At 44.8% G+C, this 20,832-nt stretch overlaps 1 protein-coding gene across 1 annotated transcript in view; it reads left to right on the forward strand.

Annotated features, from left to right (window-relative positions):
- cers1 (ceramide synthase 1) overlaps positions 1–20,832 on the forward strand; it is a 38,705-nt gene that overhangs the window by 7,961 nt on the left and 9,912 nt on the right. The window contains exon 2 of the mRNA XM_062423513.1: positions 20,069–20,228. Within this exon, the coding sequence (XP_062279497.1) occupies positions 20,069–20,228 (160 nt within the window). The remainder of the gene's footprint in view (positions 1–20,068; positions 20,229–20,832) is intronic.

The raw sequence follows: 20,832 nt of genomic DNA on the forward strand, positions 1-20,832 counted from the left end.
TATTTTCATATGCCATCCTTTAGTAGTAGCCTGGAGTCGGTTTAAGACAGTTAAAAAGATAGCAGGTATACCGATGGTTTTACCAGAGGAGGAAACGGGGAGGTGGTTGTGTACTATTACTTGGTGAATCATAGCTAAAAGCAGCCATATGTACCGCTAGCGACAATGCAGGAACATGAATCATCTGTTTGCTGACTGTGACAGTCAGACTCTCTCCTCTGGTCAGCTGGAATGTGCTGGGGGGTGTCGACCGCTACAGAGCTGCTGCGGCCACTCTCTCTATCTTTTTCCTCTTCCTCTCTCTTTCTGTCAGCCTTATTTTCCTCCTGACAGACAGAATGGACATGCTTTCATTAGACAAGAACACACAGTCACTTGGCAGCTGTCTCTCTTCTAACGAGGCCACTCTATAAATGTGTGAGAGCTCAGTGGTCAACCAGAATGTGCACATCCTCTTTTTGTGTGCATGTTTGTGTGTGTGTGTGTGTGTGTCAGGTCAAGTCAATTCAGTTTATATAGCACTAAATCACAAAATGAAGTTATCTCAGGGCACTTTTCACATAGAGCAGGTCTAGATTGTTCTCTTTACTTTACAGAGACCGTACATTCCCCCATGAGCAAGCACTTTAACAGGAAAAGAAGCCTCAAGTAGATCCAGACTCCCGGTGGGCAGCCATCTGCCTGTTGGGTTGAAAGAAATAGAGGGAGGGGAAGAGTGGGTGAGTGACACAGAGAAGCACAGCAACAACAATAATAATAATAGAAATATGACTATAGTAATAATAGTGGTAGCAGTGGGTGTCAAGCTGGACCAAGGGGACAGCAGGCGGTCCACAGCCACAGGCAGCAGGCGGTCCGCAAACGAATGTCCGCAGATGCGAGATGAGAAAGCACAAATGTGTCTGTTTGTTTGTGTGTTTCATTGAAGTCCACAGGGTGTTGATAATGAATTGCTTGCTTCCCTTTACTCTAGTTATGGGTTGGATTCCAGAAGCATTCGTAGGATGCAATTAGATCAGTTTCTGCATCCCTCGGCTCTCCCTTTCTCTCTCACATACTCACACACACATCGCAGTCGGGCTGCGCGATATGGCCAAAATCTCATATCCAGATATAGGTATAAGGTTTCTGGTCCGTATCCTTGCTCAGAACCGCCTGTGGTGAAACACTGAGTAGCGTGACCATAAGTGACAGTAAAATGCAGTACACTGAGCTAAAACGAAACAAGTTCATATAAATTAAGGCATTAACGACATAAATAAACATAGTATCTGCAGTGTTTTCTTCTCATTTATGGTCACACCACTCTGTGGTTTGCCACGGGTGGAGGTGAGACCTTCATGTGCGTGCGAACACCAGAAACTATTCATTGAATTTACAGAAAATGTGCCATATCGAGATCATACACCGCCCTACTGCAACGTGTGAGTGTTAATGAGTATTTATTTAAAGTCATTTGGACAGGCTCCAAATGACGAACAGTATTGCTGTAAAAAGTGTGATGCTACACAACAAAATAAACGATAGAGTATCATATAAAACAATATAAATGTTTCGGTTGTCACATGATGTATATTGTCATATCACACAGCTGTCCATTGCATTGAGAGAGACCACTACATCTGCATGGACTCGCCATCAGAAAGAAATTTGAGTAGTTAATTAAGTAGTTTACTCAAAAACATTTTGTCCACCAGTCATAGGTTTAATGCTCAAATTTGACCTGCCACTTAATAGAGTACCATTTTTTTTTAGCTGGTTAGTGAAGAAAATCTAACAGCCACTTTTGACCAGCATTTGACTGGTGTTGGTGCCAATTTTGTGCTCTGTTGCCTGGTTTTTCATCTTTGTCTTTTTCTCTTTTTCCTTTTTCTTCTGTATATCTCTTTCGTCTTTTCTGTTGCCCTGTGCATGCATATCTCTTACTGTCTTGTCTCCCCCAACCATGTGGTATTGGGTCAGAATGGTCACAAAGCTAGTTAGTTCAGCCTTTTAGTGGAAATCAACAACATCTGACAGTGATTACAGAGGTTGCTCTAACAAGTTTCTAACCAAGGTGTGAGTCAGACAGACCACATGTTCAGAAAACCCTGAAAACTGCCACAAGAATGCCACATATCTTCCATTTATTTAAAAATCTGGGAAAGACAAGTAAAACTAAATCAAGATAAATCTAAAGCCATTCGTAAGTTCTTAGTTTGTTAAAAAAGTTACATTTTAATTCTGTGTTTGTCAATATGAATAAAAGCTAAAATAGATCTAGTATTGCATTGTCACCACACTGCAGACCCCAGCAGACTGTGTGTCTGCTGTATTCTTGCTATAATCCATACCTGAACCAATAACCTAACCTTAATCCAGCCGTCCGATCTTTATTTAACTCCATTAGTCTGTTAGTGTATTGAGGCCTATCTGCAATGTTGGAGCTGTTATCATCGGCCCGAGCCAAGCTCCTGAAGCTCGTAGAAGATTCTGTTTGAGTCATACGCAAGCACACACACACATGTGTCATGTGGTGTTGTAATCAGGGTTAATAGTGTTAGGGTAAGGATACTTCAGTATAATACCACATTGGTTCTTACGGTGATAATTGGATATGAATTGCCTTTCTGTAATTTTGTGATTTAGTATCAATTTTTGTGATTTCCTTTTTCCTTTTTTTGGACTGGCTTGTATAGATCGGTAATGTTAGTGATAATCAATACCACGAGGAAGATGTTTTTATTATATTTATTTTCATAATTAATAAATGTGTTTTAATTTTATTCCACAGTTTGTACACATCTATTAGGTTATTTTATGCTAAAATGAATTAATGTAAATGTGTGGCTATAGCCTCAAATAAGCTTCAGATAAACTTCTTTCCACAAAATGACATGAAATGACATGCTTGAAATTTTGGCCACCATCACTTACATTGAAAGCACATTTGATGGGGAACAAGAGGAATAATTACAGCAAGGGAAACCTCTTTCAATGCACATATGGAGACCTGACTGTTGGTTTAAAATTGCAGATCTGCCTTTTAACACACTGCCATTTGTTGCCTCATATTAAAAAAGTCAGTATCTTTTTACCAAATTTGGATTGTTTGTGTGTGTGCCCATGTGTGTGTGTTTCAAGATAGCTTTAGATTATCTCTGGCTGGAGGATTATGGTGAGCTCATAAACCACCGCCTGCTGAAGCATATGCACTGTTGACTGGCCTGTTGAAGACAGTGCATTTGTATACATACACACAGTTAGTCCTCAGTCTGTCTTTATTGCCAGCAGGATAGATGCTGCATTATGAATGACAGCCATATGTCTTCTATCTGTCAGTGTGGACAGGGAGCAGCTTGAGTGAATCATTAAACACTTAACAGAGACTGGACCTTTGTGTGGTGTACTTGTCCACTGTCCCTGTTTCTTTGGGTTTGAAATGTTATTGTATAAACATGAAAATTTTGTTTCTTCTGCAAAATTCATAACCACAGAGATAATTAGGAATGAAGATAAAGAAAACCACTATAATGATGCTATACTGTACTCGTCAGAATGTTATCAGACACATTAAAAAACATGATCACACATCACAAGCTTGATGTTTCCTGCTCAGTAAGATATACAACTAATAGTAAATAATAATCTAATAATAAGCTACTTATTTTCAACAGTATGTGCTGCAGTAGACTATTTCTGTTGTGTGTCAAATTCATGTTATCCAATGTAGGAAAATAATGTTTCGTCCCTCCCCATGGAGTGGACAAATGTATTATTTTCCAACAAAATATAACAACATGGTTGATGAAAGAATGTTTATGATACATGGAAAATGGCTCTAGGCGATGTAGCTTAGAATTAGCTGAGCTGATATTGGTCAGCAAATGGTATTGCTTAACATGGAATGTACATTTTTTATAAAATGTGAATGAGATGGATAAACACTGCCTAGCAGGTGTCTTAAAGCTTGATGTCAGGTAGATTTAGCTCTGAACTTTACTGCAGCCCACTTAGTTATCTCTATGTAATTTATAATGAAATAATACAATATGCGTGAGGAAACGGCAGAGGATAGAAAAAAATAGTGAAAACCAAAGGAGGCTGCATCTTACTCCACTAAAGAGTATGATTAAATGTGGTAGATGAGAGTTGGTATTTGTCGGTGTTATTCTTGCGCAGATTTTAAAAATGTGAAAACGATTTTCTGATTTTACTCAATACTAAAAGCTGTCTTTTAAAACCCAATTTTTTATTGTTGTCTTCTTAAACCTAGACAGAATAACCTTCTTTCAAAGCTACGACATAGTGAACACATTTGTGACAATCTGTGATGTCTTTAAGAGACATATGCACCTGCTGCAGCAGAAGCTGCTTCACAGATATGTAATAGTAGGAGTATATACCAGTGTAAAGTGTGTTCTCTTTCAACATTCGTTTCGGTATCTCACTATGGGACATGCTCCCTGCGCTTGTCCCCAGAAGCTATTTTTCATTACGCCAGTCCTGAATGGCAGACAGACAGTTCCTTTAAAAGCCGGGCGTAACGTAGTCCATTCAGTCTTAAACCTCTTCTCGCTCCCAGAAGCAACCTCTCAGACAGCAGGTGTAGCTGAACTAGCAATACAGTTCACAGAGCGAGCTAACCACTCGGTCGCCGAACGCTACGTTATCCTGAAGCTGCAAAGCTATCTGAGTACAACTGCTAGACTGTCTCCAAACAGTAGCTGCTACGGAGCTAACAGAATGACGGAGCCTGTACCTTCCCTCACCATGGAAAAGGTCAGACCACCGCCGAGGACGTGTATGTGCGGCAACAAGATCGCGGGAGCAGACACCCACTCTGTTTGTGCTGCGTGCCTCGGGCTGCAACATGCCCAGGCTGCACTAGCATTCCCAGTTTCTTGCGAGCACTGTGCACTGATAAGACCCGCCGACGCAGGCTGGCGCGCCAAGCTAGCTTGTCGACAGCGGACCCTATGATGGGGGTAACCAACCCCTCGTCACAGGAGTTAGCGGAGAGCCCCGAGGGAAATGCCATCCCTACGAGTGCCGGCTGGGGCGAACAGCTCGATGCCATTGCTCCGCTAACCGACTTAGATGAGCCCGGAGCTTGCCTGATGGAAGAGCACGGGGACATCGTGGTCGATGGTTCTGACTCAGGGGACGAGTCCATTAGCCTCGGGTCTGACTATGACTACGAGGACCTGGAGGACCCCTTTACCCCCTCTCCGGCTGCAAAGCCGGTGCCCGGGGGTGATGTGGGCAGCGGGTCTCCAAACCCGCACGCCGGCACTGACCTACACGATGTCTGTAAGAGAGCGGCTGCAAAGCTTGGCATCACGTGGCCAGAAGCCCCCACTGAGGCCTCCACGTCTCGCTATGAAGGGAGAAGGCTGCCCACGGTCAAAGCATCTGCTAGACAGCTGCTGCCGGTCTTCCCTGAGTGCCTGGAGGAGGCGACGCGGTCTTGGAACAATCCTCTCTCCGCCAAAAATCTCGCCCAGGGAGGCTCGGCGCTGGACTGGGCCGACATGGCAGAGAAGGGGTTCTCACACCTCCCTCCGGTCGAACCTCTGCTGGCGTCCCACTTCCATCCCTCACAGAAGTCCACCATGACAGCGGCGGGCCCCACGCTACCATCAAAAGCTGAGTGTTTTCAGTCCTCACTGACTGACAAGGGCTACAAAGCTGAGGGCCCTGAACGCGTCGTCGCTGCTAATGGCCTACCAGGCGGAACTGCAGGATTACATGACGGCCTCACCCAGCCCAGCCCTGTGGAAAGAAATGTGCGTGGTAACGGACCTCTGCCTGCGTCTACACAGGTGCGCCGTCCAAGCCTCTGGAAGAGCCATGGCCCTGATGGTCACTCAAGAGAGGGCTAGGTGGCTGAACCTCTCCAGCCTCTCTCAGAAGGAGAAGGCTCAGCTCCTCGACGTCCCCGTAGACCCGAAGGGCCTATTTGGTCCAGCGGTTGTCACCATGCAGAGACGATGCGAGGAGAAGAAGAAGGAGGGTGAAGCACTTCAACTATGCCTCCCCAGGAAGGTGCCACCCCCTCCCCCTGTAGCACCCCGGCAGACGTTTGCCCATGCTGTGACCCGGCCAGGTTACCGCATCCCATAACGCCAGCCCCAAGCCCAGGCGAGCGCCCAGAGCAAGCCACCTGAACTTAAGGGTGCATGGGCCAAGAAGCCCTTTGCAGCCAATGTGACGCAGGGGAACCGAGCTGCCCCCCCTGCCGCTCACGGGGGTAAGAAGAAGAGACGCGCCACCTAGTGCGATGTCTATGGAGGGGGCTGGCGGGTCCAGTCAGACGCCTGCTTCACCCCCTCTGAAAGATGTTCTGTTCCTGCCAAGTTCAAAGAGGCCATGTTCCGGGCCCTTCAAGAGGCGTGCAGAGGCCGTGCCGGCTCTCACAGTTCACAGCCACACGAAGAGGAGGAAGGTCGGACCTGCAGCGGGCCCCGCAGAGCCCCAGCTGTGTCACATAAGCACACACCAGTGCGCAAACACACACCAGTGTCCCTTTCCCCTGAACTTGTCAATAAAAATGTTTTCTGGTGCGCATCCAGGTTCAAAGCTGAGGGCGCCGCCACATTTATTAATGAAAACAAAAATAAAAGTGAAACAGAACATGGCTGTGCAGCCCCACATAACGCCACAGGGGGGAGTCATAACCCCACTCGTGGTGCAGCGGGCCAGTCTGTCTGCTGGACAGCACAGGCTGACCGCTGCAGCTGCACGACCCGCTGCACTGCCCAGCGCTGCAGCGAGACCACCGTTAGGTCCGCTGGCGCAGCGGGCTCAGCAGTGGCGTTCATGCGTGGCGTCACACTGGGTGTTAAAGACCGTAACCAGAGGTTACAGGCTCCAGTTTGCATCCACTCCGCCCAGATTTAACATGGTTGTACAATCACGGGCGCAGGGAGAAAAAGCCCATATTTTGCAGGAGGAAATCAACTCTCTGCTAAACAAAGGAGCTATCCGGATAGTGCCGCCAGAAGAGAGAAACAGCGGTTTCTATTCGCGGTATTTTCTGGTCCCGAAGAAAAGCGGGGGGCTGCGACCCATATTGGATCTGCATGCTCTGAACAAATACATGAGACAGTACAAGTTCAGGATGTTGACGCACACAGCCCTGATAAGATTTGTGCGCCCAGGCGACTGGTTCATATCCATAGACCTGAAGGACGCATACTTTCACATCCCTATTTATCCCCCGCACAGGAAATATCTCCGATTTGCCTTCCAGGGCATAACATACGAGTATTTGGTGCTCCCGTTCGGCCTTTCATTAAGTCCACGGGTGTTTGTAAAATGCACCGAGGCTGCCATTGCCCTTCTAAGAGAGGGAGGAATACGCTTGGCTACATACATAGACGATTGGCTTCTAGCCGCACAGTCCCCCCAGCAAATGCAGGCTCACACCAGACTGCTCATGTCACATCTGGCCGCCCTGGGTTTCACGGTGAACTGGGAAAAGAGTGTTTTGATCCCCACTCAGAACATCACTTTCATCGGTCTGTCTCTGGACTCGGCCGCATTCAGAGCGCATCTGTCAGCGGAGAGGGTGGGAGCCTTTCAGGCTTGTCTGGCACTTTTCCGCAGAGGGACGAGGCTAAAGTTCAGAGTGTGTCTTAGACTGCTGGGGCTAATGGCATCGGCCCTGACGGTCATTCCGTTTGGCCGTTTACACATGAGACCTTTTCAGCGGTGGGTGGCGTCACTCAATCTGAACCCGACGCGCCACGGACATCGCCAGGTCTCAGTCCCCACGGCGTGCATCCTGGCTTTGCGCCCTTGGAGACGCACGGATTTCCTGACGACAGGAGTTACCATGGGAACGATCCTAGTCCGGAAAGTTATTACTACGGATGCTTCTCGAGCGGGCTGGGGAGCCACCTACGAGGGCAGAATAGTAAATGGCACGTGGAGCTCACAGATGCAGTTGTTTCACATAAACTGCTTGGAACTTCAGGCTGTGTCACTAGCACTGAAACATTTTCTGCCCTTTTTGAGAGGACAGCATGTTCTGGTCAGAACGGACAATACCACGGTGGTGGCATATATCAACAGACAGGGGGGGCTGCGCTCACGTCAGCTGCACATGTTGGCACACAGACTGATAATGTGGAACGGCTCCCACCTACTATCGCTGAGAGCCACTCACGTACCGGGCATATTGAACCTGGGGGCAGACTTACTGTCCAGGGGCAACCCTCGCTACAAGGATTGGAAACTCCACAGCGAGGTGGTGGCTCAGATATGGGAGAGATACGGCCAGGCGAAGATAGATCTCTTTGCGTCAGAAGAGAACTCTCACTGCCCTCTGTTTTACTCCCTCACGGGTCAGAGCGCCCCGATGGGTTTGGATGCCTTGGCGCACGAGTGGCCTCGTGTCCTCCTGTACGCGTTTCCCCCATTGGAGCTGATCACTCCCACCCTCGCCAGAGTGCGGGAGAGGGGTCTGACTCCCATCTTGATAGCCCCCCGCTGGCAGGGGAAACACTGGCTAGCGGAGATATTTCAGCTGTTGTACGGCCAGCCGTGGCCTCTGCCCCTCCGCAGGAATCTCCTGACGCAGGCACGCGGAGAGATTTTCCATCCTCATCCGGAGCGCATGGCTCTATGGGTCTGGCCCGTGAAAGGTTAAATCTGGCTACTGCTGGGCTCCCACAAGGTGTCATTGCCACCATTCAGAGTGCCAGAGCCTCCTCCACGCGCAGCGCATATGGTGGCAAATGGCGCGCGTTTGAGAATTGGTGCGTTAAAACAGGAGTAGTGGCTTTCCAGAGCCCCGTCCCTGCTATTTTAACGTTTCTGCAGGAGCTGCTGGACAAAGGTTTGGCTTTCTCCACTGTCAAAGTGTACTTAGCCGCTATATCGGCATGTCACATAGGCTTCGGAGACAAAACGGCGGGTCAGCATCCCCTCGTTTGTCAGTTTATGAAGGGGGCTCGGCGCCTTCGACCGGTGTCAAGCAGCTTGGCTGCCCCGTGGGATCTGTCTATGGTGCTTGATGCACTGTCGTGCCCGCCCTTTGAGCCTTTACATCAGGTGGAGCTTAAAGTGCTCTACTTTAAAACAGCGTTGTTACTCGCGTTGGCTTCGGCCAAACGCGTGAGTGACATTCATGCGTTGTCGGTGAATCCGGCCTGTATGCAGTTTTTAATGGGGGATTCTAAGGTTTTGCTGAAGCCTAACCCCGCGTTTGTGCCTAAGGTTCTTAACCCGGCTTTGTCATACCGCCCTATTGAGCTGTCGGCGTTCTACCCCCCTCCTTTCTCCTCACAGGAGCACAAGCGCTTGAATGCACTCTGCCCGGTGCGCGCATTACGCACCTATGTTGACAAAACGGCTGGCTTCAGGAAATCAGAGCAGCTGTTTGTGTCTTGGGCTACGCCGCACCTGGGGAAACCTCTTACGAAACAGCGTTTGTCACACTGGATTGTAGAGGCTATTGCCCTGGCCTATGATAGCAGGGGTTTGCAACCCCCCGCGGGGCTACGTGCTCATTCAACTCGCGGCATGGCTGCGTCATGGGCGCTGTTTCAGGGTAATTCTATTGAGGAGATATGTGCGGCTGCCAGCTGGGCCACGCCTCACACTTTCTCCAGGTTTTACAAATTGGATGTTACTGTGCCTACACTGTCTCACACTGTTTTGCGCGTGGGTTCAGCAGCAAATATGCCTGTCTGATTGGCAGTGTATTAATAACTGGTCTTCGAGGTGAGCTTGTCTGGCAATACGGGAGTCTCTATATCCCATAGTGAGATACCGAAACGAATGTTGAAAGAGAACTTTAGGTTAAGAAATTAACCCCGGTTCTCTGAAACATGAGTGAGGTATCTCACCAGACCACCCTCCTTGCCTGGAGCGAGGAAGAGGTGTGCTTGCTCAGACTGAATGGACTACGTTACGCCCGGCTTTTATATGGAAGAGGAAGTTCCTCCTCCAAGGAGCGGACGTCACGTCTGTCTGCCAGTCAGGACTGGCGTAATGAAAAATAGCTTCTGGGGACAAGCGCAGGGAGCATGTCCCATAGTGAGATACCTCACTCATGTTTCAGAGATCCGGGGTTAATTTCTTAACCTAAAGTTTTAGTTGAATCCCATGAAAATCTTTTGCTGCAGACGCCATGTTCATTTACTTTGATGCTTCAGGAGTTAATTTAAGCACAAAGTCTAGGGGTTAATTCCTCCACTGGGATTGACTAATAGGCTAGACCTCCTCCTGACAGGTGCGACTGCTGTCTCTCTCGCTGTCTCTCACACAGACACACAGACACACACACACACACACACACACACACACACACACACACACACACACACACACATACACACATATCAGATCACAGTCACTTTTGGGGACAGGGCATAGACTTACATTAGTGTCCTGGATACCTATCCTAACCCAAACAATAACCTCTGCTATTTTACTACCATCTAACCTTAATGACTGAACCAAAAATCAGCCTTTTCCCAATTGGGGCTATGGCTTCAGACCCCAATTGGACAAGCCGTCCCCAATTAATTGGTCCTAAGTCTGAAAGTAGCCTATGACAGACACACACACACACACACACACACACACACACACACACACACACACACACACACACACACACACACACACACACACACACACACACACACACACACACACACACACACACACAGGTTTCACCTGAGGGCAACACATGCTCAACTTTTACATGTGGCTACATTTTATGCACAGTTCAGTCAGTCTGTCTGTTATCATCTGCTTGGTGAAATGCACTTGAAATTTGAAATGCACTTGAAAGCTGTAATGCACCGTAGTGAACTTTGCAAGGAAATGAGCTTGATCACGTGGACGTTGAGGGATAACGGTTCTTTCCTTCCAGACAAAAAGAACAGGTCCATGAGGTCTACTGAATATTACTTCAAATAGCCAGTTCAACACAGTACTGATGCTGAACCAAGAGTGTGGTTGAACTACTATTAAAAATCTTGAATAGATGAGGCACTGTCAACACAGAGCAAACTAATTTGCATGCAAGTACGTGACTGGATGAGCAGTGATGATACACCCATTTTAGTATCCATGAGGCATGGAAAGAACACACCTTTTAAAACATTTGACTTTGGTGCACTGTGGTCACCTGATCGTCACAGATTAAGCAAATAAGTATGCTGGTGAAAAATCTGCAGGTGCTGAAAAATGTGAACGAAGGTGGTGATTTGAACCAGAACTTCATAAGTTCTTTGGGATGATGCAGTGCAGCTTTTTGGTCTTGGAATACATTTTAAAAAAGCCTGTTGTCTGGTGAAGCGAACGCCACTAATGTGCACACTTCACTGCATCTGGAAAGCTATTTCGAGACTGAGTTAGAGGTGCAGCGCTTTCACTTCCTGCTATATGAACACATGAAATATAGTCAAATAAGGAATGTGCTTGAAGTCTCTGTCTTTACAAGTGTGTGCGTGTGTGTCTTTCCCAGTGTGATTATGTTAGCCATGCGTTTCTTCACCAAGTCACTCACATTCCCGTTTGGTAACAGTGGAGTGATTGATCACAGCCTGTCTTTCATCTCAAGACCATTTCTTTTCATTGAGTCAAATACAAATTAGCGGCTGACTCATCTCCCAGCATGCATCACAACTGTCTGCCATCAGCCTCAGCTGCTTCCAGTGAGTAGGCAGGATATGGATTATCCAGCATCCATATTCAGTGACCTGGAGAGGTAGGAGTGCGTGTGCGTGTTTGTGCACGTCTGTGTCTTTGTGTGAAAGAGAGAGAAAGAGACTAGGACAGGGCAACTATTCATACCAGTACGTACACACTACAATTATCGTTATTGTTTTTAGTTTTTGTGTCTTTATTTGGCTCGATGAGCTCTATCATCCCAAATGTCCGTCACTGTTTCACTGAGTGATGAAGTTACATCAATGGTTGGCCGGAGTTTCCCCACTGGCCACTGACCGTTGCTCTTTCAAAATGAAGTGGTGTGAACAGTTTCAGTTACACTATGGGGGGGCAGCGGTGTCCCAAAATAAGTTTTAAAAACACACAGTTACCAACTGTAGTGTCTCACACAAAGGACACTGACAGGAACACCATTGTATAGTGGAAAAGCGCCAAAAGAGACTTGACGGATCCATTTGACCAGACTTCATGGTGTCTGGCAGCTAATTAGGTAGCGTGCTGGGAAGGTGCATTTAGAGTGTGTGTTCTGAAGCTACACAACTGACAGACTGTTAGCCTAGCATGCTAATCGTACGTAAAATTATGGATGAGACCATATCTTTAAAGACATTCGCAGATACAAACAGATGAAAGAGGAGTTAACAAATAATTTGAATAATTGTAGTTAAAATAAATATTGTTTTTGCAACTGCATATATAACCTTTTTTCTTTACTCAAATGTTATTGAAACATGTCATGTGATATGTTCCTTCAGTACACTTTAACAACAATTACATTGACCACGACAGAAAATTACCAATGAACATTTTATATCCAAGAACTCACTATACACGATCCAGCGGTATACTTTTTAACCTAGTGTTGTTGCCTTCATACAATTGTTTCTATTTTTCCTTTATTTGATAGTTAAAATTGTTGGGAAGAAAGGAAACATTAGGAGAGAGAGTCGGGAGTATAACAGGCAACAAAAGTCCTTGGCTGGAGTTGAACTAGTGACATTAAACTTTGGTATGCGCTTTAATCGTTAGGCTACTGGATGAGCGATGCCCACACTTTAACACTTCCTGGTGTGATCATGACACTTCTTCTGCTGTGATCATCTCTATGGATACGGCACCCTCACAGCCAGGGGTAGCCACACTGACCTGTAATACTATAGACCTTCATGGGAACAGAGCCAACACATGACAGGCGCTGCCATCACCTGAGCTCTACTGTCATGGTCCATTCATCAATTCTCATCCTGTGTAAGGTTGCAGAGGCCTAATACCAGCCTAAGCACACGTTGGGCTCTCTATCACAGAGCTGAGAGTTGCTGTCAACCGAGTGGCTCGGTATGTGCATACAAGCAAGAGCCAGGAGAGACAACAATATTTTCAAAAGGCTGATTATTTTTCCCCCTCAGTATTTTGTAGCTGCATAATGTAGATTTCACTGTGGTTTGGAGTTTAACTGCACTCCCACATTTCTTTAAACTTTTATCATACAGATAGCAGCTTCACGGTTGTCTGATCTGCTCTCTTTGCTGGGCTGTTGGAACTGGAATGAAAACTGTTGCTGTGTTAAGCTGCTGATAATGAAAAGACTTCTCGTGGCTGCTTCACATCAAAAGTTTTCCACTGGTGAACTAACAACTGGAAGGCTTGTGATGAGACTGCTAATAACGTAGCCTAGTTCCAGACCTCGTAATGGCCTCACAGTCAGATTTGTTAAGTTATTTGACAGGTGTTTTTCTTTTCTTTTTTTTTGGAGAAGTATTTGATCATTTAGAGCTTGGTGGGCAAGAATGGGTACGAAATTTTCTTACATCGCTTTCTCCTCACTGTCAACTTAAAGATCAGCAGGACAGATACATCTCTCTACTGATTGGTCAGGGCAAAACAAAACAAAATAAACCTGTCCCTACAAAATGGTTTAAATAAATAAAACGTTAGTCTGAACATGGAAAAACCCAATAATATTGAAATTCAGTATTTAATAGATGTGTAATGTCAGAGATGCTTGAAGAGGAGAGGAAAAAAAAAAGTTGAGTCTAGCCTACTTAAAGGTTCAGTGTGTAAGAATTGGCCAGAATTTTAGTTTGAAGAGTCCACAGTAAACTAAAATGATCAGTGTGAAGAAATAACAGTTTTGACGTGATATCAAAGACATATGTATTGTGTTGCAGTGATATCTGCTGAAGTTAGCATAATCAGCTAGCCCTGTCCCTGTCCCTTCGGTACTGTCTGGTAATGCCACTTTATACCTCAGTGGCGATAATGAGTCTCTGTCTGCCCTCAGTCCAACGTGAGAGGATGAAGAAGTACCGCTGCCTAGAGTTGCCGACAGTAAAAGCAGGGCCAGGCAGAAAGCTTTTGAAAATCCACTGTAGGATTGTAAACTTGATTACATTTTGATATTTTAGATTACAAATATGTGGTCAGTTTATTTAAATAACGCCTATTGTGGAAAGTTGCACCACTGTTTCAGAGCAGCCGACTGCTGTTGCAGACGCTGGCCGGGGAACCACCAGCTGGTCATGTGTCAGCTGAGCCAACGAATTGCACTGAGTTGCACCAGCTATGTGAAACCTGGCATGAGCCATTTGGCATCGTAGCACACAGTAGTAAGCTGAATCAATATTGAAATATATCAATAAAGTAGGTGTCTACTGGGTTACTACGTTGTAAAATGGCTGCAATTAATGAAAAAATTATGCTGTGTGGCAGAAGAACTGCTGTTTTACTATTAATGAGTTACACGGTGTGTGTGTGTGTGTGTGTGTGTGTGTGTGTAAACTATTTAGTTGTTACTTAGAATTATGTTGTAATTTATCTCTGTGGTGAAACCGTTTTCTGATTCATTGAGTGATAATGGTGGTGGGATGAGTGTTGTCTGGGTTGGGATTTTTTTTTTTTTTTTTTGGGGGGGGGGGGGTATGCCAATTCTTACACATTGAACCTTTAAAGCACCATAACAAGTGTTGTAATTGTAATTGCTAATCGCAGATCAATAGACTTGATTTACTTTAATATGTATATACAGTATATAATACTCTGACCGTCCATTTGATTAGCCTTTGCAAATCCTATATCCCATTCTGCAAAAAGATGGGAAGAGAACACAGGGGAATTCATGAAATAATTGAGTTAAAATGCGACACATAGATGGTCAGACTGACATTACACTGAATGAGAGCTACAAGATAGATAGAGCCAAGGGAATGAAAGAGTGAGTGAGAGAGCGAGCCATATTGAACAGATCCCCACATGAGCCAGTACCCTGACTCACTGGCCCAGTTTATCTTCTTATGCAACAGGCCAGTGGAGTCCATTCACCCTCTCTCCTCTCTCATCACTTGCTTCCAGGAAGGGCAGAAGGGGGCAAAACTTTTAGAGAGCAAAAGGTGAAAGGGACAGAAATGGGGTGCAGCTGCAGATCAGCAGGGAAAGAAGGGAAAGGAAGAGGAAGGACAAGGAAGGACTGGAGTTGAAGAGAGGTGGAGCGAGTTTTTAGCCACATTACATGGCTTTGCCAGCATCCCTGCATGGTTGCTAAGGGAACCACTCGTCAAGTCTCTTTCATACTGACTCTTTTCCTTTCATACGCAGTCTGGCCATGTAATTTCACAGTTTACTGTATCTTCCATTTTTTCTCCCCTGATTCTGTTTTCAGACTTGCTTCTCTGCTTCTCCCTCTTTACCCGTGTGATGGAGACAGAACCAGACAGTGAAATGAAAACCGGTGAAGCTAAATAACGAGCTCAGCCAGAGTCTGTCTGTCAGAGAGAGAGAGGAAGAGAGAGGGGAGAGAGGGGGTGGTTAAACGTCCGTAGGTCCCAGCTGAGTGTAATTCAAGGCCCTCTCTTTTATCCATCAGAGGACGAGTGGATTATCTCAGTGTCCTTGACCCACTATACCCCCACTCTGTAGGCTGGCACAGAACACTAAAGGGTAGATGGATAGAGTGGGTGGATAGGACCCAGTGAGATGGTGGGCTGGGTGGCATACAGAGACAAGAATGGAACCATTGGCAGGGTGTTATGTAATTTTACAATCTGCATTTGAAACAAAGATTGTGTCCCTGCTGGGTGGTTTCAGTCGCAGTAAGTCCGGGACCAGAATATAGAGAGACCATCACTCACCAAATCTAGTCAGGAGGCAAAAACTCAAGCAAGAGTTCAAATATCAAAACTGAATGTAATTAGAGGTCATTGGGTCAGTTTCCGTTATTATATAATCACCTATAAATAAGAATTGTCTTGTTTTTTTTACCTTAGAACGAGCCTTTTATATTTGTTTAGGGAGTGGGCCCCCTTCCATGGAGGCCGCCATGTTGCATTGCCATATTTCAACAGTAGCTGAGAACGGACAAACCAAATATTTCTCTAGAAAAAGGCCCTCACAGACTTAAGAGCTAGTTTTAGTACTACAATGCTCTGTGCTACTGTTGACCAAATGCTACTGTAGAACAAAAGTGTAGGAGTCTTAAATTAGGACTGATTCCCCTTATTTTCAAGAATTTCTCGTGGCCAGTTAGGAGCTCATTTTAGCTTTAGTATGTTTTGTGAACACAGCCCAAGAAACAAAAGGGGTTAACTGTGGAGTTGGCATTGGCATGTCGGTACAGGTACAAATTGAGCAATAGATTCAGGTTGAGTTATAGATTCATGAGTTTGAAAGCTTATCATGTTAAAACACTGCACAGGGATTTATAATACTATTAGGAATGATTTTATGATGTATTTACAGTTTTTTATCCACTGTTGCCAGTCATGCTACAAAGTAATCTACCAGGAATGTGTGCTCATATCTATTTGGCTGGAGCCCTGTTTGTTGGCACCCACACTGTGTCAGTGCAGTGGTCCCATTGACATGAATGCAGGGGCGGTGTTTTTCAAACAGTGCTAAGGTTGGTCTGAACAGGTAAACAGTCCATTCCTTCGGCTAAGCTCTCAATAGCTGTGATTAATGGCTGTAACCTTAGCGACACCTAGCACAGACCAAAAGTGTTATAGCATAGAGTTTTAGTTGTATTTAACATTGTTTGACACATCTTTTGGGTTAGGGTTTTTGCTATTATTGGTTTAATGAAAACCTTCAAATTTGTTTTCTATTTTCCCAAAAAAATCAATTTTGTGCCGCTACATTTCAACGTTTACCAAATGTAAAAACTGACGTACAGAGAGCATGTTGCATATGTTCTGGTATAATCAGAAATACACCAAACCTACCTGATAATTTCACATCACCACTTTCGTTGCTTTGGTTTTTTTTGTTCTTCTTCATGTCCAGACTATGCTCACTTGCATTGTTAACATCATCAGAGATGCTCAAGATAGATGACACCGCATAGATGGCATGCAAGAGGCAGTGGATGTTGTGTAATAGAGGTATTCAGCAGCTCGTTCTCAGAAAAAAACTGACAGGTCTAACATTTCCTCCGGCAAAAATGACCTGTAGTCATATGCCATCTAGCAGCTGTAGTAATTATGAGGAAGTAACACAGCTCAGATGACTAAGAAGATAATGTGACTTGATGAGATGATTTTTGCCTTATTAGGAGGAGACGGATGGATTGGGTGGTTAGATAGAAAAGGCAACCGGAGACCACTGTTCACTTCCTGTTTCCAACTACGAGTCAGGACTTTTTAAAACAAACCATAACCTCAAAGTGTGTGCTGTTACCATGACGATGAAGGTTGCGCAACTATAAAGAAACCGTGATCTCTCCCTAAACCTATCCAAGTGGGTTTTGTGACTAAACCTAACCAGACCTTAACCACAGCGCTTGTAGCAGTGTTTGGAAAGCTGTTCATTACGGTCATATGGGTTGTTGTGGAGTGCATTACTATGACCGCTAGATGTCGTAAATGTAACTACAGGTCGTTTTTTTAGCTGCCGGAATTTTAGACCTGTACTGTGGTTAAATTATGAGGATGTGGTGCATTGAGAGGTAAATAGAGCAGGTACCATGTGGATGATGGATCATTAGTAAGAGATGTAACAGCAGTGAGACAGCAGTATGGTGATTAACAAATAAGATATGAGCTGCAGAGGCAGGTCTGGTGATTGCAGTGACATTTATCAGCCACTAGTGTTTCAGCCTTTGTAAGGGGTGCGTTGGCCTATGTTTTTGTGTGTGCAGGGAGTGGTGGTGGTGGGGGGGTGATGCAGTGGTGGTGATGGTGGTGGGGGGTTATGCTGTGTGCTGACAGCTGGCTTCTATAAATAAATGTCGCAGGCAGGGGGAGACACAGGGGTGGAGAGAGAGCACGAATGAAGGAGCCAGGAAGAGAAAGGGGGGGGGGGGGACTGATACAGATGTACTGAGAAACTTAACAGAATGTGGTGTGTCTTGTTCTCCGGTCATGACTTACTGAACACGCACCACATGTCCCCCCACAGTCTCAACCAATCAGCAGCCCCGGTTGAGATCATGTGGGGCCATCCTGCTCGCTCTTTTTTCTTTTTCTTTTTCTTCTTAAATGTGTCACGACAGAGGACCACAAAGTCTGTTGCTGCTACATTTTATCTCACATCAGCGCTGCTCTCAGCTTCCTTCCCTGTCTTGTTGTGACTCTGGCGTTTGACGCAGAGACTCCATCAAATCAAGACTGCAGAAAGAGAGGCAGAGAAAAAGAAAAAGAGAATAAGAAAAAAAAGAAAGAGTGGGAGGGAGGGAGAATGAAAGTTTGAGATAAAAGACAGAATACAGTGTCGGTGTCATATTTCTTCAGAGAGGCAGGAAGCGTTTCAAACTGAAACAGTTTGGTGAATTCCTGTTAAAGTGACTTTCTAATACCACATGGTTTACATTCAGCCGTGGCGACACTTCCTCCATTAATTTGTCATGTAATCAGAGGCTTGTTAGATCATGTCCTGTAGACTAGTGTCTTGGTAACAACTGATTGGGACGTACTGTATCACTGACACAGGCATCTTTCACTTTCCTGCCTCCGGTTACACAGTTTCATTGCTCTCCTAAGTGGTCTTGTGTGTAGTATACGTGCGTAAGGCATTTTGTTTATGAGGTGGTAAGCTGGGTTTGGTTTCCTGTCTTGGCACAGATATGAAACACTGAACACCTGCCTGTCTTGCTGCTAACCGAGCTGATACCTGTCTATACCAAGCTTCTATGTGCCTGCACGTGTCTGTCCATCTGTGTGTTTTTACATGTTTGCTTTCATCGAGAATTAATAATCTGCATCAGTCCCTCAATCATCATCAAGTCATTGATTTTGTTTGATTTCTTCTGTAAATTTGTGCAAACAGAAAGATTTCAAGTCTTCTGTAACAACTAAGAGAGAAAGGGGTCAAAAGGTGGGCTCAGAGAAAGCAGTAAGATTAAGGAGGGGGAAGAAGAAGATGATGCCCCCCCACCAGTGTGTGGGTGGGGCTTCATTATCAGGCTACATCAGTATGTGAAGAGTGTTCTCTCCCCGACTTCCTCTATTTCTGCTTGCACAGCAAATTATACCCAGACTTGTGCAAGACACGTTTGTGACGGCAGACAGTCACATGCTTGTAATGCAGCAACGCACATGTGTGTCAAAGGACGAGGTCCATGTGTTCATGTGTTAGTTTATTAATATTTACCTAAAGTTACACTATCTGTAATAATTTAAACAACACCCAGTAGTCACTGGCTGTTGGCCAATAGTGGGTCATCTTAAACTTTATCGACAATCATTATATAGTACAATATAAACCACTATATAAACTAATAAAAATAATCTGAAGGTTATTCTTAAACACCTCTGTGTGCAGGATGTTGTCATTTTTCTTACCTGTTCATTTTATGTGTAGCAGTCTCACATTTTTCTTCTATTATTCTGTGGTTTATTTTTTAAAACACTGCCATGTCGACTTTGTTCATGTTGTGTCTTGAATGTTCTGCTGCCTCATGTGTTTATATGAAGAAACAATGTAGATTCTCCCCCTGAAGCTCACTTGTTTTCTGCGACCAGTGTTTATTAGTTGTTGCAACAGTTCGAACCCCTCCAAAAACATCTGTGCCTGACTTTCCAAAATCCCTACCAAGATTTCTCTGTAACTGTCTCAGCTCATTCTTGCTGTGAAAAGATAAAAAAAACAGCAACATTATCAAAGATTTTGCAGTGAAATAGTTTTTTCTTTCTTTATGGCATGGCACAAAACATAAATAGTTAGTAATAAAATAACAAAAACAACCAAATGATGTCATCTCATCTCGAACAGTGCAAAAACAGACTGATCAATATGTGTGGTGAACTGTTCATTTCAACACACAATACTGTAAAAAAAACAACCAAAAAACAGTTTAAACGAAGCAGTTATTGTATCTAAAGGCCTCCCCGCCTGAAGAAACAGTAAAATAAATTCTGTGTGACTTCCTCTTACTGAATGTCGTTTTCCTCTGCTTTGTCTCTTGCAGCCTCTTGCACGGTGGTGCAGGCTGCTGCCCAAAGATGCTGCCAAGATGCCGGAGAGTGCGTGGAAGCTGGTCTTCTACACCATGTCGTGGTGCTACAGCACCTACTTGCTCTTCTTCACCTCCTACCCCTTTTTCCATGACCCGCCCTCTGTCTTCTACAGTAAGATTCACACTTTCTGTATTAAAAGGAGAAGTGTGGTGTGGAAAGAGGAAGTAATGTCTTTTTAATGTTCATTTATTTAGCAATTCATGCGCTATTGCTCTTTTGGATCTATTAATTGACTTGCTTGACTCTGCTCTGCACCACTTTCACATAAAAAATGTTTTCTATGGTTAAAATCTCTTCAACATTTAATATGTTCAGTGCAAATTGAATTAGTGAATTATTTTCATTCCTTCTCAGAAGCTGGTCCATGTTGGATAACGTTGCCCTTAGAAAACGCACATTTAATAGTGAGCCAGTCTCTTACCTCACCTCTCAGGGTAGATAAGGAGCTGAAGTTGTTTTAATCTAATGAAACAGCAGGCAACATGGCCTAATCCCACGCAGAGTCTGGGGGGTGAAATGCCTCTTTAAGAATACATATATATATGTATATATATATATATATATATATATATATATATATATATGGCAGTGCATAAAAGACGTACAGGCTGTATTCTGAACCTTGAACTGATCATCCTTCTCAGTTCTTGTACCACCAGTGATGATTATACAGTTATCTGTTACCAGTGACTCAACATTTAAGTTATGGTTCAAC

Source organism: Scomber scombrus, chromosome 8 (assembly GCF_963691925.1).
Source record: "Scomber scombrus chromosome 8, fScoSco1.1, whole genome shotgun sequence".
NCBI lineage: Eukaryota > Metazoa > Chordata > Actinopteri > Scombriformes > Scombridae > Scomber > Scomber scombrus.